Raw genomic sequence first — 20467 nt, forward strand, 5'->3', positions numbered from 1 at the left:
TTACAAAGACGCGGATATGTTTCCAATGTTCTGGTGTTATACTCAAATCAGCCAATGGAATAAATGAAGTGTATTCATTCGTACCTAGCCGCGGGGAATTTTATTTGAGTATTATTGGACACTTACAAAGGTCAAGTCAGGGTGAAAAGCTGGCTTATTCAGCTTACGCCGAAAAATATGTGTTTCGTTTATTTGTTCTCCTTCAAAAATGTTGACATAATACTAGTGAATTATTCCTGTATACTCCTTACTGGAGCCATATCCTACCCTAAGATATCATATGATAAAACAGGGGAGCGTACTCTGCTATTAGGTAGTAGTTCCTGGTGTTTATATTCATAGCATATATATTGGAAACCCATACGCGTCACGCGGTAGCGTATTTTTGGCAAATGGAAATCCGGATTTAGATTATATTTAGCATTTTGAGGGTGGAAATTTAGAGGAACGATTCATGACCGGTCACCAAAAAGTAATAAAAAGGATTAAGGAATAAAAATGCCATTCAAATGTAAGTTTTTGATTTGATAAAGTATTGAATCTACGCTGAAGTAGATACATTTCAAATAAGCACTAGTAAGAGGGTTCTGATCGACAATGTATTTTTTTTAAATTCGCGTCCAGCGACAAATTCATAAGACCACTTACACATACATGTGTATGTATATGTTAACTGTGTATGTAAAATGGAGTAATTGTTATACCCCCATTACCATTGATAATGGGGGCTATATAGGAGTCACTTTGTCGGTCTGTCGGTCAGTCTGTCGAGCTTCACCAAACTTGGTCACAAGTTGTATCTAGATGAAGTCTAGGTCAAGTTTGAATATGGTCATGCCGGGTCAAAAACTAGGTCACGGGGTCACTTAGTGTGTTTTAAACTGAAAGTTTGTCCGGACCATAACTATGTTATTTATCGTTAGTGTTTAAAATGACATGGTACATTTGTTCACCATCATGGGACGGTGTGTCGTGTGAAAAAGTACGTTGATATCTCCAAGGTCAAGTTCACACTGGAAGTTCAAAGGTCAAATGCTTGTCCGGGCCATAACTTTATCATTTATTGTGAGATTTTAAAATCATTTGGCAAATGTGTTCACCATCATTGGACGGTGTGTCGCGCGAAAGAATTATGTCGATATCTCCAAGGTCAAATACACACTTTGAGTTCAAAGGTCATAAACCAGCTTGTCCGGGCAATAATTATGTCGTTCATTGTGAAATTTTAAAATCATTTGGCACATTTGTTCACCATCATTGGACAGCGTGTCGCGCGAAAGAATTACGTCGATATCTCCAAGGTCAAGATCACACTCTGAGTTCAAAGGTCCAAAATGGCCATAAATGAGCTTGTCCGAGCCATAACTATATCGTTCATTGTGAGATTTTAAAATCATTTGGCACATTTGTTCACCATAATTGGACAGTTTGTCTCGCGAAAGAATTACGTCGACATCTGCATCGTCAAGGTCACACTGTGAGTTCAAATGTTAAAAATGGCCATAAATGATCTTGTCCGGGCCATAACTATGTCATTCATCGTGAGATTTTTCATTTACTCGGTACATTTTTTCACAATCATTGGACGATGTGTCATGCAAAAGAATAGCATTGATATCTCAAAGGTCAAGGTCACACTTGGAGTTCAAAAGTCAAAAATGGCCATAAATGAGCTTGTCCGGGCCATAACTATGTCGTTCATTGTGAGATTTTAAAATGACTCTGAACATTAATTTTTTTCACAGTCATTGGACGACGTGTCATGCGAAAGAATTCAAGAGTTCAAAGGTCAAAATGGCCATAAATTATAATGGCCTAATAATTCTTAAAAATCGCCATAAATTAGATTCTCTTGTTTTGTGAAGACAGCATGCAAAATAGCATGCAATATAGTCTGTGTCAATGCGGCACGTGGGGGTATACATCACGCCTGTGACAAAGCTCTAGTTGGTTTAAACTTAAAGTGACATTATGGGTATTTGTCTCTGTCGAATTGAGCTGAAAAGAATTAACAGGTAAAAGAGTAAAAGAGTAAGTTAAAATGTAGTAACTGACCAATTATCTGCAACTAATCTTGCTACCAGTTGTTTATAAAAAATATATATTATATTCGATATTTTACATGACTGTCCCAGCCCTCTATGCCGAGCGAAACTGTCTTTTTATAAGAATCGGAGTTAGTGTTCGTGTAGCGTATGAATATATATCGTTGCAGGAAATTAAAATGATCCGTAAAACAAAATTGTGTCTTTGTGTCGTATGAATGAATCTGCACTGAAACTAAATTTAGATTCACATCGTACATGCATGATATACATGCTGGCGAATTCGACTGTTGATATTCAAATGCATTATTTTTCTCTTTCCGGGATATTGTTTTAGTATGTTGATGCTGCATTAACAAATATAAATGTATATGAAGTGTAAACCTCAAAAATAAACAACGGTCGCGAAAGGCATCTATAAACATAGCATGTACTGTTAGATGCGTCTTCTGTCACAAAGGCGTGTTAATTGAAAATTTGTGTCGCAGTAGTGGTAGTATTTTATCGCGCGAGGATTTATGTGCGATTATGAATTTATTTTGTGAAACATAAGAAGGGGTTATAACTTAAGTTCTTGATTTATTTGCAAGGGTCGATTGTCGTCCTCATTCATTTAGCGGAAACCCAAACACGCTGTGCGATTGTTTACAGTTGATCAAGTAAACTCCGCATTGCCATTCTATACATAGATGGTGACGTCACTACGTTATTGTCAGTAAGACCGGTGTGACACAATGCCGCATTGCGGATACAATTTGGGAACCCACACTTTACGTGACGCTTCTCAAATAACTCGCAACTGATGTTATATATAACTTTATATCCTCCATACACATATAAATCTGCTTATAAACAAATATTATATTACGTACCTAATTTTAAATATTTTCAAAAATAGTTGGATTTATTTTGCGGATGTAGAATATATATTGTAATTTGCGTGGCGTAATCAACGATCTAATGGCATTAGTTACGTATAGTGATAAATTACGTGTTCACACCACATTGGACACTTGCGGAGTTTCTCCTCTAACGCCCGTGACAAAATTCGTCTGACAACCCTTTTCACTGAGAAATATGTACATTTGCGTTACTGTACCTTATGTACAAGGTATTGCAGTTCACATGCGTCTAGTATGGCGTTGTCTTGCTGGTGAAATAATTTTGTCTACATAGAATTTATTTCTACGGCATCCTTGTAGCATATATTCTCGCGTTAATGTATAGTACTCATCAAGGTCGCTTGTACAAGACAAGCTAGATGTATTGTGATTAATGCCTAAATATCACTCCATTAAACGTTCGCGTTTTTTTATCTTACCATAATGGTTTTTCAATAAATTTACGGCGGTTAGAATAATTGTGTATAGTTTTGTTATACAGTACTCAGTTATACCAACATACATAAATAGAACTTATAGCGCGCACACACTTCCAATTAAAGGCAAATATTTGCGTTGCGCAATAGAACACACAGCAATTGTAAATACATTATTTAAATTGTGAATCAATACTACTACTTTTACGACTACGACTACGACTTTAAAAATTAATAATTAAAACGATGTATTGTTTGCAGCCTGATTTGATGATATCAGTTAATATGATAATAAAACTAATTAAGGAGTGTGTGACGATTGTATATGTACATGTGTTGACATTGTTTGTAAATATATGTTTTTTTGCATATTGTCAGATACAAAACGTGGTCAAGACGAAATGGCAGTTGTTTGTTAACGACGCACTGCTTGAGACAACTTACATACATGTAATGGCGAAACTAGCCGATGTTTTCTCGGAGAAGGAAAGGACCAACTGGTTAAAGTCATGGCTGGCTATAGACATTGCAAAGTCAGGCTTACAGCACCTCGTAAAAACAGAGGCTCAGAATTTCCACTCAAGTATTTACACCTCCATATTTAGCATGCAAACTCCTCTTGTGTGCTGTAGCACTGCAAATTTGCTGACATGTCCAACACCCAAAGTCTGCAAAATTTGGAGAAAAACATGCTCCATGCATGACCCTGCTTCAAATTACACGCGACCATGCCCGGTAAATATATGTGATAAGGTTATGGGCCAAATTGCAAACAACCACCGATACCGAGGACCTTCATGGAAGTGTACATCAGCACAACGATGGGCGTCTCATCCATGGGAAATTGCAAAATGTTATTTTCCAGAAGACGGCTATGATAAACAAATGTCGTTTGAAGACACGGATTTCAACGGGATTATCAGTTTTTTGTTGAACTTCAAACCATTTGACCAACGCTTCTCGTTCAGCATAAAACAGAAACCAACAGATCCTGCATGTCTCTTGACTAAGGTAAATTCCGCACACAAGAGTCTACAAACAGATATTTATATAAGTAAATGTAATTAAATGTTAAAAAAATAACGTTAATGGTTTTGAAGACACATATTTGCTTATATACACGGGTATTTGCCATGTATATCGTCCATATATTACATAAAAGGATATTAATTACGCATATACTTTATTCAACGTATGCACATTCATTTATTATCTCAGACAATGTAAACAATAGCATTGACGTGTAAAACGAATGAAATATTTACAAAAATTGTGCATAAAATGTATTAAAATGATGGTTGCTATATACTACTACTACTACTACTGATGCTACTGCTTTTGCTACTGCTACTGCTACTACTACTACTACTACTACTACTGCTGCTGCTGCTGCTGCTGCTGCTACTACTACTACTACTACTACTACTACTACTACTACTACTACTACTTCTACTACTACTACTACTTATACTACTACTACTACACCACACACCACCACCATCCTCCACCAACCACCACCACCCTCCACCACCCACCACCACCCATCACCACCCATCACCACCCACCACCACCCACGACCAGCAACCACCACCGTCCACCACCCACCACCACCCATCATTACCCTTCACCACCCTCCACCACCAACTACCACATTTCACCACCCACCACAACCCATCACCACACACCACCACCCATCACCACCCACCACCACCCACCACCACCCATCACCACCCACCACCACCCTCCACCACCAACCACCACCTTTCACCACCCACCACCACCCATCACCACCCGTCACCACTCCCCACCACCACCCACAACCACCCACCACCAGCAACCATCACCCTCCACAACAACCTCCACCTTTCACCACCCACCACCACCCACCACCACCCACCCACCCACCACCACCCCCCACCCCCCATCCACCACCACCCCCCACCACCCACCACCACCACCACCACCCCCCACCCCCCCCACCCCCCCCCACCCCCACCACCACCACCACCCCCACCCTCACCACCACCCCCATCACCACCCACCCCACCCATCACCACCCACCACCACCCATCACCACCCCCCACCACCCATCACCACCCACCCCCACCCCCCACCACCACCACCCATCACCACCCAACACCACCCATCACCACCCCCCACCCCCATCACCACCCACCACCACCCTCACCACCCACCACCACCCCCCACCCCCCACCCCCCCCCCCCACCCCCCACCACCACCCCCACCCCCCTCACCACCCCCCACCCCCCTCCACACACCACCCCCCCCCCCACCCCCCCCCCCCCCCTCCCACCCCACCACCACCCCCACCCCCCCCCCCCCACACCACCCCCACCACCCACCACCACCCCCCCCCCCACCCCACCACCCCCCCCCCCACCACCCCCACCACCCTCCCCCACCACCCCCACCCCCCACCCCCCACCACCTCCCTTCCCCACCCCCCCCACCACTCACCCCCCCACCCTCCACCACCACCCACCACCACCCCCCCCCCACCACCACCACCCCACCACCCACCACCACCCACCACCACCCATCACCACCCACCACCAACCCCCCCCATCACCACCCTCCACCACCCACCACCCACCCCACCACACCACACACCCCCCCACCACCACCTCCCTTCAACACCCACCAACACCCTCTACCACCACCCACCAACACGACCCACCACCACCAACCACCGCCACGTCCACCCACACCCACCCTCCACCACCACCACTCACCAACACCCACCGCCACCCACCACCACCCTCCACCACCCACCACCACTCTCCACCATTTATTGAATTAAACTTTTTATTATTATTATCATTCACTGCAAGTCTTTATTGTAATTTAATGTAAAATCTATATTGTCATGCTTATCTTATTTGCTAAATAGAAGCTTATGAGGTTTATTATATATTGATAATAGGCTCGTGATATTTGCAAAGCAGTCCGTCACACTTCTGTCTGCAAAGTGACCGACATCGATCTTAATGACTATTTCACAACGCTTACTGATCTGCTAGGAGATCCAACATCACTAGCACATGACAGCAGTGCACAGGACGCCGTGATTAAACTTCAACAGGTACTACGTATGATAAAAAATTAATGACAATAAATCTTCAGCATTTATTTATTGTTTCACATAAATTATACTCCCATTACCATTGGTAATGGGGGCTATATAGGAGTCACTTTGTCGATCGGTCTGTCGGTCTGTCCCGAAAATTTCATCCGATTTTTACCAAACTTGGTCAAAAGTTCTATCTAGATGATGTCTAGGTCAAGTTTGAATATGGGTCATGCGGGGTCAAAAACTGGGTCACATGATCACTGAGTGCTTTTTTAATCGAACGTATGTCCGGACCATAACTATGTCATTTATCGTTAGATTTTAGAATGACTTGGTACATTTGTTCACCATCATCGGGCGGTGTGTTATGCGAAAGAAGTACGTCGATATCTCCAAGGTCAAGGTCACACTTGCAGGTGCCCATAAATGAGCTTGTCCGGGCCATAACTTTGTCATTTATTGTGAGACTTTAAAATCATTTGACACATTCGTTCACCATCATAGTACAGTGTGTCTTGCGAAAGAATTACGTCAATATCTCCAAGGTCAAGGTCACACTTTGAGTTCAAAGGTCAAAAATAGCCATAAATGATCTTGGCGTTCATTGCGAGATTTTATAATCATTTGGCACATTTGTTCACCATCATTGGACGGTGTGTCACGCGAAAGAATTACGTCGGTATATCCAAGGTCAAGGTCATACTTTTAGTTCAAAGGTCAAAATTGGCCATAAAAGATTTTGTCCGGGCCATTACTATGTCATTCATTTTGAGATTTTAAAATTACTCAGTACATGTGTTCACAATCATTGGGCGGCTTGTCATGCGAAAGAATTACATCTATATCTCCAAGGTCAAGGTCACACTTGGATTTCAAAAGTCAAAAATGGCCATAAATGAGCTTGTCCGGGCCATAACTATGTAATTCATTGTGAGATTTTAAAATGACTGTACATTAATTTTGTTCACAGTAATTGGACGGGGTGTCATGCGAAAGAATTTAAGAGTTCAAAGGTCGAAATAGCCATAACTCATATAACATAATAATTCTTAAAAATCGCCATCAATGAGATTCTTTTGTTTTGTGAAGACAGCATGCAAAATATTCTGTGTCAATGCAGCATGTGGGGGTATACGTCACGTCTGTGACAAAGCTCTAGTTAAAGTCGCTTGTGTTTTTTAAAGCTGAAACAGGACACGTTTAAGATCACAACGGCCGAAATGTGTAATGGTCTAAAGGAAGCTCAGCAGATATTGCAGAAAGTGGAACACACCGCAGAAGAAGCTATAGATGAAATAAAAAAATACATACTCACGTGTACGGATGACATAAAATCTCAGACAGGTATATGCAAAGAAGAAATTCTTTATAGCAGAGACCAATGTAAAACTGAAATAGTGACACAAACAGTCAGCTGTAAAAAAATTCTAGATAGTCATACAACCACATGTAAAAATGAAATCGAAAAGAAAACTAATACTTGCAAAAATGAATTTGACGATCACATTATCAAGTGTAAATCTGAATTTGATAACAACGCAGCCAAATATAAAGAGGAACTAAAGGAAGCATCGGAAAACGTTTTACATTTCATTACGGTGGACGAATATAATCCATGTAACTATGAATTAGCTCGTGAAGGTAAATATATAATTTTATTTTATACTTTCCGGTGGTTTCTAGAGAAATATGAGAGAAATAAAACTGGTATTTTACTAATTTAAACAGTGAAAAATAACAGTGAAAAATATCGATATTTTTCACTGTTTTATTGTGAAATGACGTCATTTTTCGACGAAATGACGTCATAAATCCAGCGAAATTATCCAGTTAAACTCTTTCGCAATGTAAATTTACGGTAAAAAAAGCGTAAAATAAAAAGAAAATTTGTTGGATTCGATGGAATATCGATTTTAATTCACTCGTGATCATACAAAAAAAATATTTTATATGATCACTCGTGAAATAAAAATCGATATTCTACCGAATCCATCAAATATCCTCTATATAATATTGTAACAAACATGTTAATTGTTTGATGATACTAAGATCAAGTATTAAACTTCACATGATATATGGCAAACGGACACATACAATGTTAAGGGTTTTGAACAAATTGTTGAAGTAATCTCAATAACCATCTTGCAGGTTAGTTCCATATTCATGTGAATATAAATATGCAATTCAGCTATATAATATAGATATATTTTTCAATCCTTCCAGCTACATGTTACTGCTAATGCACATATTCTTAAAACTAGTTATATTGTATTGCTGTATTTATTTGCGCGTTGCATTTCTCAATAAACATTAAATACAAGGACTTGCAGAGTAAAACACTAGTGTAGAAATTCGCCGCTTTAATTTTTTTTGCTATTTTCGACATTGCAGATCGACAGCAGAACTGTCACTTCAAACATATTAAACTTGTACTTACGAACTAATATAATTATAGGTGCTACCTAATTTACGGGCAAAAGCTTTTTAATTTTTTTGATAACCATGTATTTTAATTAATATATGGACATTATTGTGTTCAAAATAGTATAATTGTTTCACTAATAAAGTAATGCATCCAAAAAAATCAATATTAAAAAGAGAAGCTAGCTTAAAGATCTAACATCTTATAATTGTGTGTTTTCTAGCCGCAGGAATTTAAAGCTGGTTCGATGGCTGCGGTATAGTGGATAGGGTGTCTGCTTACTGGCTTAGTAAGGTGCACTGATCCCTTAAGTGGGAGCACTCTTTAGATAATCCTAAAGACACTAAGTACTGGTCCTACCCAGGAAACAGTTTGTTTCATCAAACATCTCAATTCAACTTAACAGCTTGCTGAAGCAGTTGATTTTAGCATACAATACACTGATTTAACATAATAAAAATAATGTGATTATGTGATGTGTCATTTCAATTTTGATTGACAAATTTGACAGGATTTTTTTAATCCAATAAGTTTTAGACTGTCAAATTACACACACTAAGTATTGAAAAACATACCTGGAACTTCTATCCGTGTACTACGGACTTACTGTTGGGAAACGTTAACACCGCTAATTGTCTTTTTTGATTATCAATGTATAATTATGTGTTACAGCATGGCAGCATACTTGTTTTGCAATTAAAATATTAAATTCATACAGGTATCTTGCAGGGTTCTAATTTTATTTCTCAAATTATTGTCGAATAGTTAAAATTTTGTCGCCACTTTAAAGTTAGCCATTTTGTAGCAATTCTTAAATCACAGTCTAAACTGCATATACTTAGTTTGTAGCTCTATAGTTACAATTTGAATGCAAATATTAGAATTCATTATGTTATATCATCCATATTGTTTTATTTAAACATTCAAATAACATATACAATAAAACATAGATTATCAGTAATCATATGAGCTTATTTATATGTCAGTTATTGTCTTTCTTGGCTAAGCCGCTAGCAGAAGCATGTAAATGATGTAATACAATACCACGTACCTTTTATATATGTACTGAGAATATATATATATATATATATATATATATATATATATATATATATATATAAATATATATATATATAGTACTTAATATATATATATATATACTAATATATAGTATCTCATATATATATATATGTATGATATTATATTATATCTATATTCGTATATTATGACTGATATATATTATATATCACTTGCATCTGCTATATCTATATCTCGTATGTCCTGCATCTTCTATATCATATCTCTGATACCCTCTGTCTATCTATATCTGTCTGATCTATATATCTCTCTCATGTATCTATCTACATCTCTCTCTCCTCTCTCATCTCCTCTATATCTATCTCTCTATACTCTCTTCTCATTCTATACTCTCTCTCTCCTATTCTCTCTCTCTCTCTGCTCTTATCTCTATTCCTGATCTCTCATCTATCATACTCTTATATCTACTATATATCTCCATATATCTCTTCTATATCTTCTTCAATCTCTATATGTATATAATCTCTCATATATATTATCTCTATTCTCTATATCATATATCATATATCTATATATATATATATATATTCAGTACATATATCAAAAAGGTACGGTGGTATTGTGTGGAGGCTACAAAACCCTTAAGCGTCCTTTATTTGCGCATTAAATAATAGTTTACACAATAAGTAATACTAAAACACTGTAATCAACTTACAAGAATATTTAAGTTTATGAAATTACAACGTGATGTTATCTTTTGACAAACTGTGGAATCAATGAAGTAACATTTTATTACCTTTTACAAAATTAACAATGCTGGTTTTTTACTAGCGCACAAAACATTTATCATGGAACAACAATTTTTAAGTTACAACCAATTTATAAGTAACACAATAGAAAGGAAATCATATTAATGGCATTATGCATTATCTAAACAAGCTATTTGCCACTTATTAGAACTACACTATCTTATCTAAAAATGATAACAACAGGTACTTAGTGCTTTTACATACTTGTGGTAAGGTTTGTATTACTAGTTTGATATTTATTGGCAGACACTTGTCTATATACAGACTAATTTTGCATTGGAACCTTCATATTTCTTCAGCATAATTGCCTTCAAATTGTTAATTTAACAACCCTTTGACAATGTTTGCACATCTGATCGTATAATGCCATAGCTAATTTTTGTTTATAGACAGATAAAGACTTTTCAAAGTTCTATTAAAGTTTATACATGTTCCATCCAAGTAAAACCTACAGAACCAATAAATAAGATCACCACAGCTAATAACTGTGTGTATAGCTTGGGAACTCAGAAATCCCTCATTTGTTGATTTCTGGAAACCAAAACTGTCAGTGTTGCTCGAAAGAATGACTTGGGTGATGCCCAGCTCTTGCCTTGGCAGAACAGCTTCTAAAAACGGAAAACCAAAAAAAAAATATTAAAATTTTATAAATGATGCAGACAATTTATAAATGTCCTGTTTTTGTTGTTGATTTCGAATCTGGGAGGTTTGTTACGAAAGATTTTGGTACGAAAACCCAACGGTATCAGATTTTGTTGTTTTAGGCCTAAACTTTACATAGTGATATGTAACCTTTCGGGATATTGGCAAATTGCGAGCAGACTTTTTGTAAATACGTTTAAATAAGCTTAAAGATTAAAAAGTTAAATCGGAATATCGTTAAATTTTGTGAATAAATGCGTTTCTGATGGATAACAACCACAACTCACCAGAATATTGCCCATGATCACACGTAAAACTGCTTTCTGAGAGCGAATGGAAAATGAGTCACGAATTTTGACAAGTATTAAAACACCGGACGCTTTATGCGCAGTGGTTAGCTCCCCTTAAAAATTTGAGAGCTTGAAATCAACGCCGATGTTCATGAATTCAGCGAATCAATTATACCAACAGTTTTATGTATTGATTTGTGAGGATAATAATAATATTAAGATATTGAATTAATCGAATCAAATAAATTCGCAACTAAACAAACTGAGGCAGAACATGGACAAGATAAGTATTCAAGGGGGATAAATGCATCGCGAAAATATATGTCGCGTGACAATTCTTTTGTAGATGCATCCCCTATGCATATTATTTGTCTAAATTGCCATATGTATGAACGGTCAACGCCCGCTATGCGGGCTTTTGCCCGTAATACGAAAACAATGTTTTCACCTTTTGATCTTTGTCATGGCTTTACCATTGTATAAATACTAAAGAACTTTAACTATCTTAATTTCAAATTGCTCGTACGCACAAGTTTTAAAAGAATATAGCTTTTGCAATATTTGTTATTTTACTTGGCAAACATGGCTGCCACTTGCGATGCAGTTTACCGAACATGGTTCTATGCAATACAGAGTATATTATGTTGTTAAAAAAAGTGGCGGTGTTTCAAAATTTCTTGCAAATTGTTCGTTTGTGATGATCCTATATATGTAATGTAAAACTAGATACCAATCTAAGATAACATTTGTTTTCATCAGTTGGTATTCATTAAACATATATTGTTTGTTATTTTAGCGCTAAAACAACAAATGAAGCGGTATTACAGCACTCGTTTTCGACACACACCTTTATCGGTATTGATGCTACTCATAGACAAACCTTTGATGGACATATATGTTCCTCCAAAAATTCAAAAACATGTCGATGGCAAAACAAAATGCGTGGATAAATACAAAGATATTCTGATGAGAGACGCACAGAATAATCTTATTTTCTTAAAAGGTGAGGCTGGAACAGGTAAAACGACATTTGCTACAAAAGTTGTTCTAGATTGGTGCAGTGATTCTTCGAAGTCGGATCCGACATCACAGCTTAGGGAGAACTTTAATGATAAAGAGGCACTGCACGAATATGAATTTGTATTTCTAGTTACGTTGAGAGATTCGCCTTCTCAGTTAGAAGTTATGCATATTATCAAAGAGCAGATAATTGACAATATATACGGAGATCTTGATCGAGAGAAAATGTACATACTTCTCCAAAAAGTAATGCTTAAAGAGCCGTGTTTAGTGATTCAAGACGGATTAGATGAGTGGACTTACTCCGATGGAAAACTACCCCAGCCGTTGTTGCCTACATGTTACAATCTTTGTACAGTATTGATAACAACTCGTCCGTGGAAACTTGAAAACTGTATCAGAGATTCCTGCATTGGGAGTTTACTAGAAATTACTGGAGTAAACAAGCCGTACATGTTAGCCAATAACATATTAGTAAGTTGTTATAATGAGCACAATAAAGACTTCAACTCGGAATTCAAAAAGTATATCGACAAGAATCAACTTGAACATTTTCTAGAGGTTCCAATGATGCTGACAATGATCGTGTGCCTGTGGGTCGATGGTTTATGCCTAAAAGGAACAGCTTGTCAAATCTACAGTTCTCTGCTTGACAGTCTTCTTGCAAAAATCAACAATGAAAATGAATATTTTTATGATTCACCGGTATTTTGTTTGAAAAACACACATTTTATAAAACCAAATATCAAGTTTGTGAAATCTATTGCTAAGGTAGCATTTTACTGTCTGTTTTCATTGGAGAGGGAGAAATCACTTGTTTTTAGCGAAATGGAGTTTAATCAGTATTTGCAACATTCCGCCGACAAAGCAGAAATAAAATCGTTTGCACTTAATGCTGGAATTTTATCTCAGAGACGAAGTTCATCCTTCACAAATAGATCACCCTCTCTTTCATTCGTACACAAAAGTATTCAGGAGTTTCTGGCTGCGTTTTATATTGCTGATAATATGAACGTCATCGATGGCGAAATAAGTGAATTTGTTTGGAGATTTGATAACGGCCATCTCCAAATATGCGAGTTATTTAAATTTCTGTGTGGACTTAACATCGATGCTGCCAATAAATTGTCGTGTGTTTTGTATGGTCATGTAGCGAGACTTAGTTCAAATCAGCCACATTTCTGCAAAAGTCGTTCTTTTCAGAAGATATTGATTTCAGGATTTAAGGAAGCAAAAGCAAACCGCAATGATGAAAATCATATCCACTTCAAACTTAGCCACATATATTTTGATTTTTCATTGTCATGTAAAACTGAAATGGAAATTGCAACTTTTCTCATGAAAGCCAATGCATCAAACTTGCGTTTCTGGTATATATTTGGTGATGCCATTCCTGATTATGAGATGCTTGTCTCTGAAGGAATAACATATAATAATGTTCAAGAAAATGAAAGAATGTATAAAGCACATGAAGGTAAATATGAACTATTCGATATATCACCGTGCACTTATTTGGAAAGCATTCATCTCTTTGGACAAGTAACCTTGTTACCATTGGCATTAAGCAATTTGCATAATCTGAAACACATTACAATACAACACCGTGTTACGGTTAATGGCAAATTAGATTTGTCTGCAAGTCACAGTCTAGAAACTGTTGACATCGGTAACATCGACGTGGTATTTCCAACTATTCTACGCGGAAATATGACATCGCTTAAATTCACATGCAACTGTGATTATTTGGATTTGTCTTTATGTCACAATCTTGAAACTAATGAACTCAGCTCGGGAGTGCAGTTGAACTGCAATTCAATAAGTTTGCAGTGTAAGATTAAACATCTGAACATTCTTGGCTCATGCGATGGTTTAAACTTACCACCGGATCACAACATAGACACTCTAGTTATCAGTAAAAATGTAAGATTGCTACCAACAACACTAAGGGGAAACATGGAAAACATTAAATTATTCTGTATGTGTAGCGGATTGGATCTTTCACTGTGTAATAATCTTCAGGAAATTGAGCTTGGGCCGGATATTACATTGGCACCATCGTCCATTGCACATCTACATAATTTGAAAAAACTTACGTTACAAGGCACATGTAATGGATTGGAATTGAACAGTTGCCATAATCTAGAACAAATAACGATCGGTAATAAAATAACTTTGGCGCCAGTTGCACTTCGAGGAAGACTTAAACACGTTAATGTTAAAGGCACATGTTCTGGATTAGATTTGACATCATGTCATGATCTCGAATCCATTGAACTCGGCGATGACGTTATCTTGATACCAGGTTCTCTGTCTGGTCGCTTTAAGTCATTAACATTACAATGTAAATGTGCTGGACTAGATATTAAAGCATGTCCTGATCTTGAAACTTTTAAACTCGGTTTTGGCATAACCTTGATACCGGGTCCTCTTCCTGTTCGAGTACTGAGCATTAACCTACAATGCACATGCGATGGACTCGACGTATCTGCGCTCCATTGTCTTGAATCAATTGCTCTCGGTAAAGACATTACCTTGCTGCCAGGTCGTCTTCCTCGTGGAGTACGAAAAATTGACATGCATTGCAAATATAGTGGACTCGATATTTCTGAATGCTATGAACTTGAATCAATCGCTCTCGGTAAAGACATTACCTTGCTGCCAGGTCGTCCTCCTCATGGAGTAAGAACCATTGACATGCAATGCAACTGTAGTGGACTCGATATCTCTGAATGCATTCATCTTGAATCACTTGCTCTCGGTAAAGACATTACCTTGCTGCCAGGTCGTCTTTCTCGTGGAATACGAAAAATTGACATGCATTGCAAATATAGTGGACTCGATATCTCTGAATGCGTTCATCTTGAATATATTGCTCTCGGTAAAGACATTACCTTGCTGCCAGGTCGTCTTCCTTGTGGAGTACGAACAATTAACATTCAATGCAACTTTAGTGGACTCGATATCTCTGAATGCGTTCATCTTGAATATATTGCTCTCGGTAAAGACATTAGGTCGTCTTCCTTGTGGAGTACGAACAATTAACATTCAATGCAACTGTAGTAGACTCGATAAAGACATTACCTTGCTGCCAGGTCGTCTTCCTCGTGGAGTAGGAGCCATTGACATGCAATCCACATGTAGTGGACTCGAAATCAATCTTGAATTACTTGCTCTCAATAAAGAAATTAACTTGCTGCTAGGTCTTCCTCGTGAAGTAAGAAAAGACATTACCTTGCTGCCAGATCGTCTTCTTTGTGGAGTACGAACAATTGACATGCAATGCAACTGTAGTGGACTCGATATCTCTGAATGCGTTCATCTTGAATCACTTGCTCTCGGTAAAGACATTACCTTGCTGCCAGGTCGTCTTCCTTGTGGAGTACGAACAATTAACATGCAATGCAACTGTAGTGGACTCGATGTCTCTGAATGCGTTCATCTTGAATATATTGCTCTCGGTAAAGACATTACCTTGCTGCCAGGTCGTCTTCCTCGTGGAGTACGAACAATTGACATGCAGTGCAACTGTAGTGGACTCGATATCTCTGAATGCGTTCATCTTGAATCACTTGCTCTCGGTAAAGACATTACCTTGCTGCCAGGTCGTCTTCCTTGTGGAGTACGAACAATTAACGTGCAATGCAACTGTAGTGGACTCGATGTCTCTGAATGCGTTCATCTTGAATATATTGCTCTCGGTAAAGACATTACCTTGCTGCAAGGTCGTCTTCCCAGTGGGGTAAGAACCATTGATATGCAATGCAAATGTAGTGGGCTCGATATCTCTGAATGTCATCATCTTAAATCAATTGCTCTGGGTAAAGACATTACCTTGCTGCCAGGTAGTCTTCTGAAGGTTGATTGTCTTTACTCGACCACGGACAAAAACTGATAGAAGGGTAATATCATGCCCAAGAGCAATTGAATCAATACTATGGTTTCTAGACCTCCGAATGTCATCATCTTAAATCAATTGCTCTCGGTAAAGACATTACCTTGCTGCCAGGTCGTCTTCCTCGTGGAGTAAGAACCATTAACATGCAATGCAAATGTAGTGGGCTCGATATATCTAGAAACCATAGTCTTGATTCAATTGCTCTTGGGCATGATATTACCCTTCTACCAGTTGTTCTCCGTGGTCGAGTAAAGACAATCAACCTACAATGCAAATGTACTCGACTAAATTTATCTCATATTCATACACTTAGATCAATTGCTCTCGGTAAAGACATTACCTTGCGGCCAATTCGTCTTCTCGTGGAGTAAGAACCATTGACATACATTTAAAATGTAGTGGACTCGAAATCTCTGAATGCCATAATCTTGAATCAATTGTTTTCGGTAAATACATAACCTTGCTGCCATCGCATCGGCATATGCTAGGAAAGAGGTATGACCCACTATTCGACTCGAAGAATCTGAATTCCATCATCTTGAATCAAGTGCAGTCGGTAAACACATTACCTTGAAACCCGCTCAAATTATATATTCAATAATAAAGGAATATGTTAACAGAGTAATGAAAAAGGATTATTAATTTGATTATAAATGCCACGGGCGATATGCATTAAAGATGTTTGATAAAAACGCGATTTAATTAGAGTTTTCAAAACAAAGTTTTCTATAAAAAGGTTTTCCAAAGAGAGTATACACACTGGGGACGAAAGATGCATAACAAAAAGTGGTTTGCATCAAAATCATGTGGACTGTTCGCATCTTCATTTTGTGTAAACAAAGCCTCATTAACTGAGTCCTACGTGAATTTTGAGAAACGTGTTATTGAAACTAAGACAACCCATAATTTTTTTACCTATTTGCAATTTGATCCGGTTTCAACGAATATGTACAATAATTTGTTCGCTTCTATCACATTGTGCTGTAAATAAACTCTTCATTATGTGTAAACAAACAGTCTGGCTTGATTTTATTATGATGATTACCTTTTCTCTAATGTTTAGTATTCATGATGCATGTCAGAACCATATTTAGGACGGCTTGCATGCCAAACAGAGACAAACATAATTGTACTTGTCGCACTAGACATGTCTGTAAGGTGGCAACTGAATTTTTGTTGCCAACAGAAAATGTATGTGTCTGACTCTGAAGTGAATTGTGTATATTAATAAGAGACAATCATAAATCTATGTAACCTATAGGCTAGATGAACAAGAAGTAGGGTATAGGAAGCAGTTACACAGGTATTTAACGACATATTTGGGTGTAACATTGTAATAGTTGGTTTATCAAAACGTCAGTATCACACTTTTTAAATATATCTGTAACAACCATTCTGCTTGTCGAAAAACATACTACATTGATTTTTTATTTGTTTATCATGGATCGCCCTACTGTCTGATTAATTGTTTTTGTCACGGTGATAAAATATTATCAAATATAATTGTCTATAAAAACCTTGATTGCACAATCGAATACTATGTCATCATGTAGGAATTTTCTTAGCTTTTTACAATGTTTTTTTACTCAAACAATTTCAACACTTGCTTTTCATGGTTCTGACCTAAATTGTGTTGTTGTATTTTATATTATCTTTTTCAAGTGCATGAAGATTTTTGTATATTAATAACTCCTCCAACACCTGCTGACCATATGATTCTCTAAAGTATAAAAACAAAGCCCCAATTTTGACGCACAATTATTAAAACGTCGTCTTTTACTACAATACTGTCTTCATATTACTATTATACATGATTGTATTATTTCTCATTACTTATACAAATGAAAAGTTCCGAGTTTTTGTGTACTATTCTTCTCCAAATAGCAAATGTTTATTTAGTACATAATAATGTGTATATCAAGTGTTTTATAACCATAACAATTGTCTGGTATGCTATTGACACCATAAACTATGTAAATTGTGAAGGGGATGATCTCGATCCGTTTCATACCTACCGGTATTTACGGGAAAAAATACAAAACGTTAGATACACACACGCACGCACACACACACGCACACGCACAAGAACTAGCATCAGAACTGATTGCAGAAGATGGACATATCGAGCTAGAATAACATGCAAAACGACGACCCCTGTGCTATTTTAATCAATTTTTTGTTAAACAATAATTGACCAAATCATTGTAAAAAGTGTTCAAATAATCTTATGCAAGTATTTCATGTCGAAAATGTCAAGTGTTGTTAACTTACTGAAAAATATACATAATGGCCTATCCACATTGATAGTTTGTTTGTATAAGTAAACAACGAGTGGTTCGCGAGCTTCTTTAATTTTTATTATTTTCTTTATTGCAAGAAATATATTTGTTAATATGAGCAAGCACTTATAACTTTATATTGATAATGATCATTGTGCATTTTCTTATTTTCAAATGTTTTTGTTTTATTTTTTCATTGCATTATGCGTTTGTGTCAGATGTTGCGATATAGCATTTAAAGCCATCGTATAACGTTATTTCATGTATGGGCCCATGTGTGTAAGTCACATGTACATATAGATTTTAAGGAGATAACTCGTATTGCTTCCTTCATACGATACGCGCGATAGATTAGTTTTTGCTATCGAAATTCTTTCAATGAGATTCAGTGTGAAATTATTGTTTAATGCGAGAGGGTCCAAAGTAAATGCTTCTACATCCATCATAATGAGCAATCGGAAACAATGATCAAATGTATTTCACGAATATACTTTTTAAGTTGTATATAATGTTTATTCTTTCCTTCATTAATTAAACTTATTTTAAGTTTAACTTTTGTCTGCACTGGGATATACCGTCATGGTTTATTTACCGTTTTTAACAGCTAATTCAAATGGGTTTTTGTTAATTTATTTTCTTTATAAACTGCTGTTGACACCGCTATGACATCTTTAAAATTTTGAAACTATACAGCTGCATCAAAAACATTTTTATGGAACACGATTCTGTACATTTCGCTTGTTTTGTTTTGGTTTCATTTGCTGATGGAAGCCTACGATATTGAGTACGTTACTGTCGTTAGTACGTTAACGTTTATCATTTTATCCATATTTTCACTATTGTAAGCCAGAAGCTTTATTGTATGCATTTTTGCGGAAATTGTTATTGTTGTTGTATATTCATTCGTAATTTTGTACTCACCAGTTTGTATTGTTTGCATTGTTGCCTTATCAATGGTTTTGATTTTGAATTGTAATAACTATCTTAAATTTTTATCTACTAATCAAAACAGGCAAACTTAAATGCAATCAGTTTAATGTTATTAATTTTTATTGAAGCCAACATTCCGAATTGCAAAGATACTTAACATTTTACATTGTTTGCGTTGTACAGATGATAGTTACACTTCTCTTTTGGCCTGTTTTGTGAAATGAAAAAAATAGTGTTTGTTTTTTAAATTGTTAACATATGCAAATGCATTATGGTTTCATTATGTGCATCGTTTACGCAACGTAAGATTGTTTGTAATAACGTTCTTGTTTAACAGTTACGTTTTCTGTTATGAATGTTTCTCTAAGAATCGTTTATAATTGTTAAAGGGGCCTTTTCAAGTTTTGTTAAATTGACAAAATAAAAATAAAATGTTTAAGATTAGAAACTTTTCGTTGTAGTTATGATATTTATGAGGAAGCAATAATACTGAACATTTACCATGCTCTAAAATATTCATTATATGCATCTTTTGATGATTTAAAAACCTAAAAATTATAAAGCATTGCAATGCGAAACGATCGAAGAATTCGGAGAGTTCTGTTGTTGTCGTTATATTTTGTAAAACTACTAGAATTGCTTATATAAAGTATAAAATACATCACTCATTGTGCGAGCACGGATAGC

General features: G+C 36.8%; 1 protein-coding gene and 1 long non-coding RNA gene across 2 annotated transcripts; both read left to right on the forward strand.

The window, feature by feature from the left end:
* Positions 1 to 410: 410 nt before the first annotated feature.
* Positions 411 to 8194, forward strand: LOC127837846 (uncharacterized). The gene is made up of 4 exons (XM_052365253.1): positions 411 to 511; positions 3742 to 4374; positions 6309 to 6467; positions 7640 to 8194. The coding sequence occupies exons 2-4, from the start codon at positions 3817 to 3819 to the stop codon at positions 8177 to 8179; spliced, it is 1257 nt and encodes a 418-aa protein (XP_052221213.1). The 5' UTR covers positions 411 to 511; positions 3742 to 3816; the 3' UTR covers positions 8180 to 8194.
* A 7645-nt stretch (positions 8195 to 15839) lies between these two features.
* LOC127837863 (uncharacterized) lies at positions 15840 to 20228 on the forward strand. Its single transcript, XR_008029507.1, has 2 exons — positions 15840 to 16158; positions 16399 to 20228. It is a non-coding gene; the product is annotated as an uncharacterized LOC127837863 (long non-coding RNA).
* Positions 20229 to 20467: the final 239 nt, after the last annotated feature.

Source organism: Dreissena polymorpha, chromosome 7 (assembly GCF_020536995.1).
Source record: "Dreissena polymorpha isolate Duluth1 chromosome 7, UMN_Dpol_1.0, whole genome shotgun sequence".
Lineage (NCBI taxonomy): Eukaryota > Metazoa > Mollusca > Bivalvia > Myida > Dreissenidae > Dreissena > Dreissena polymorpha.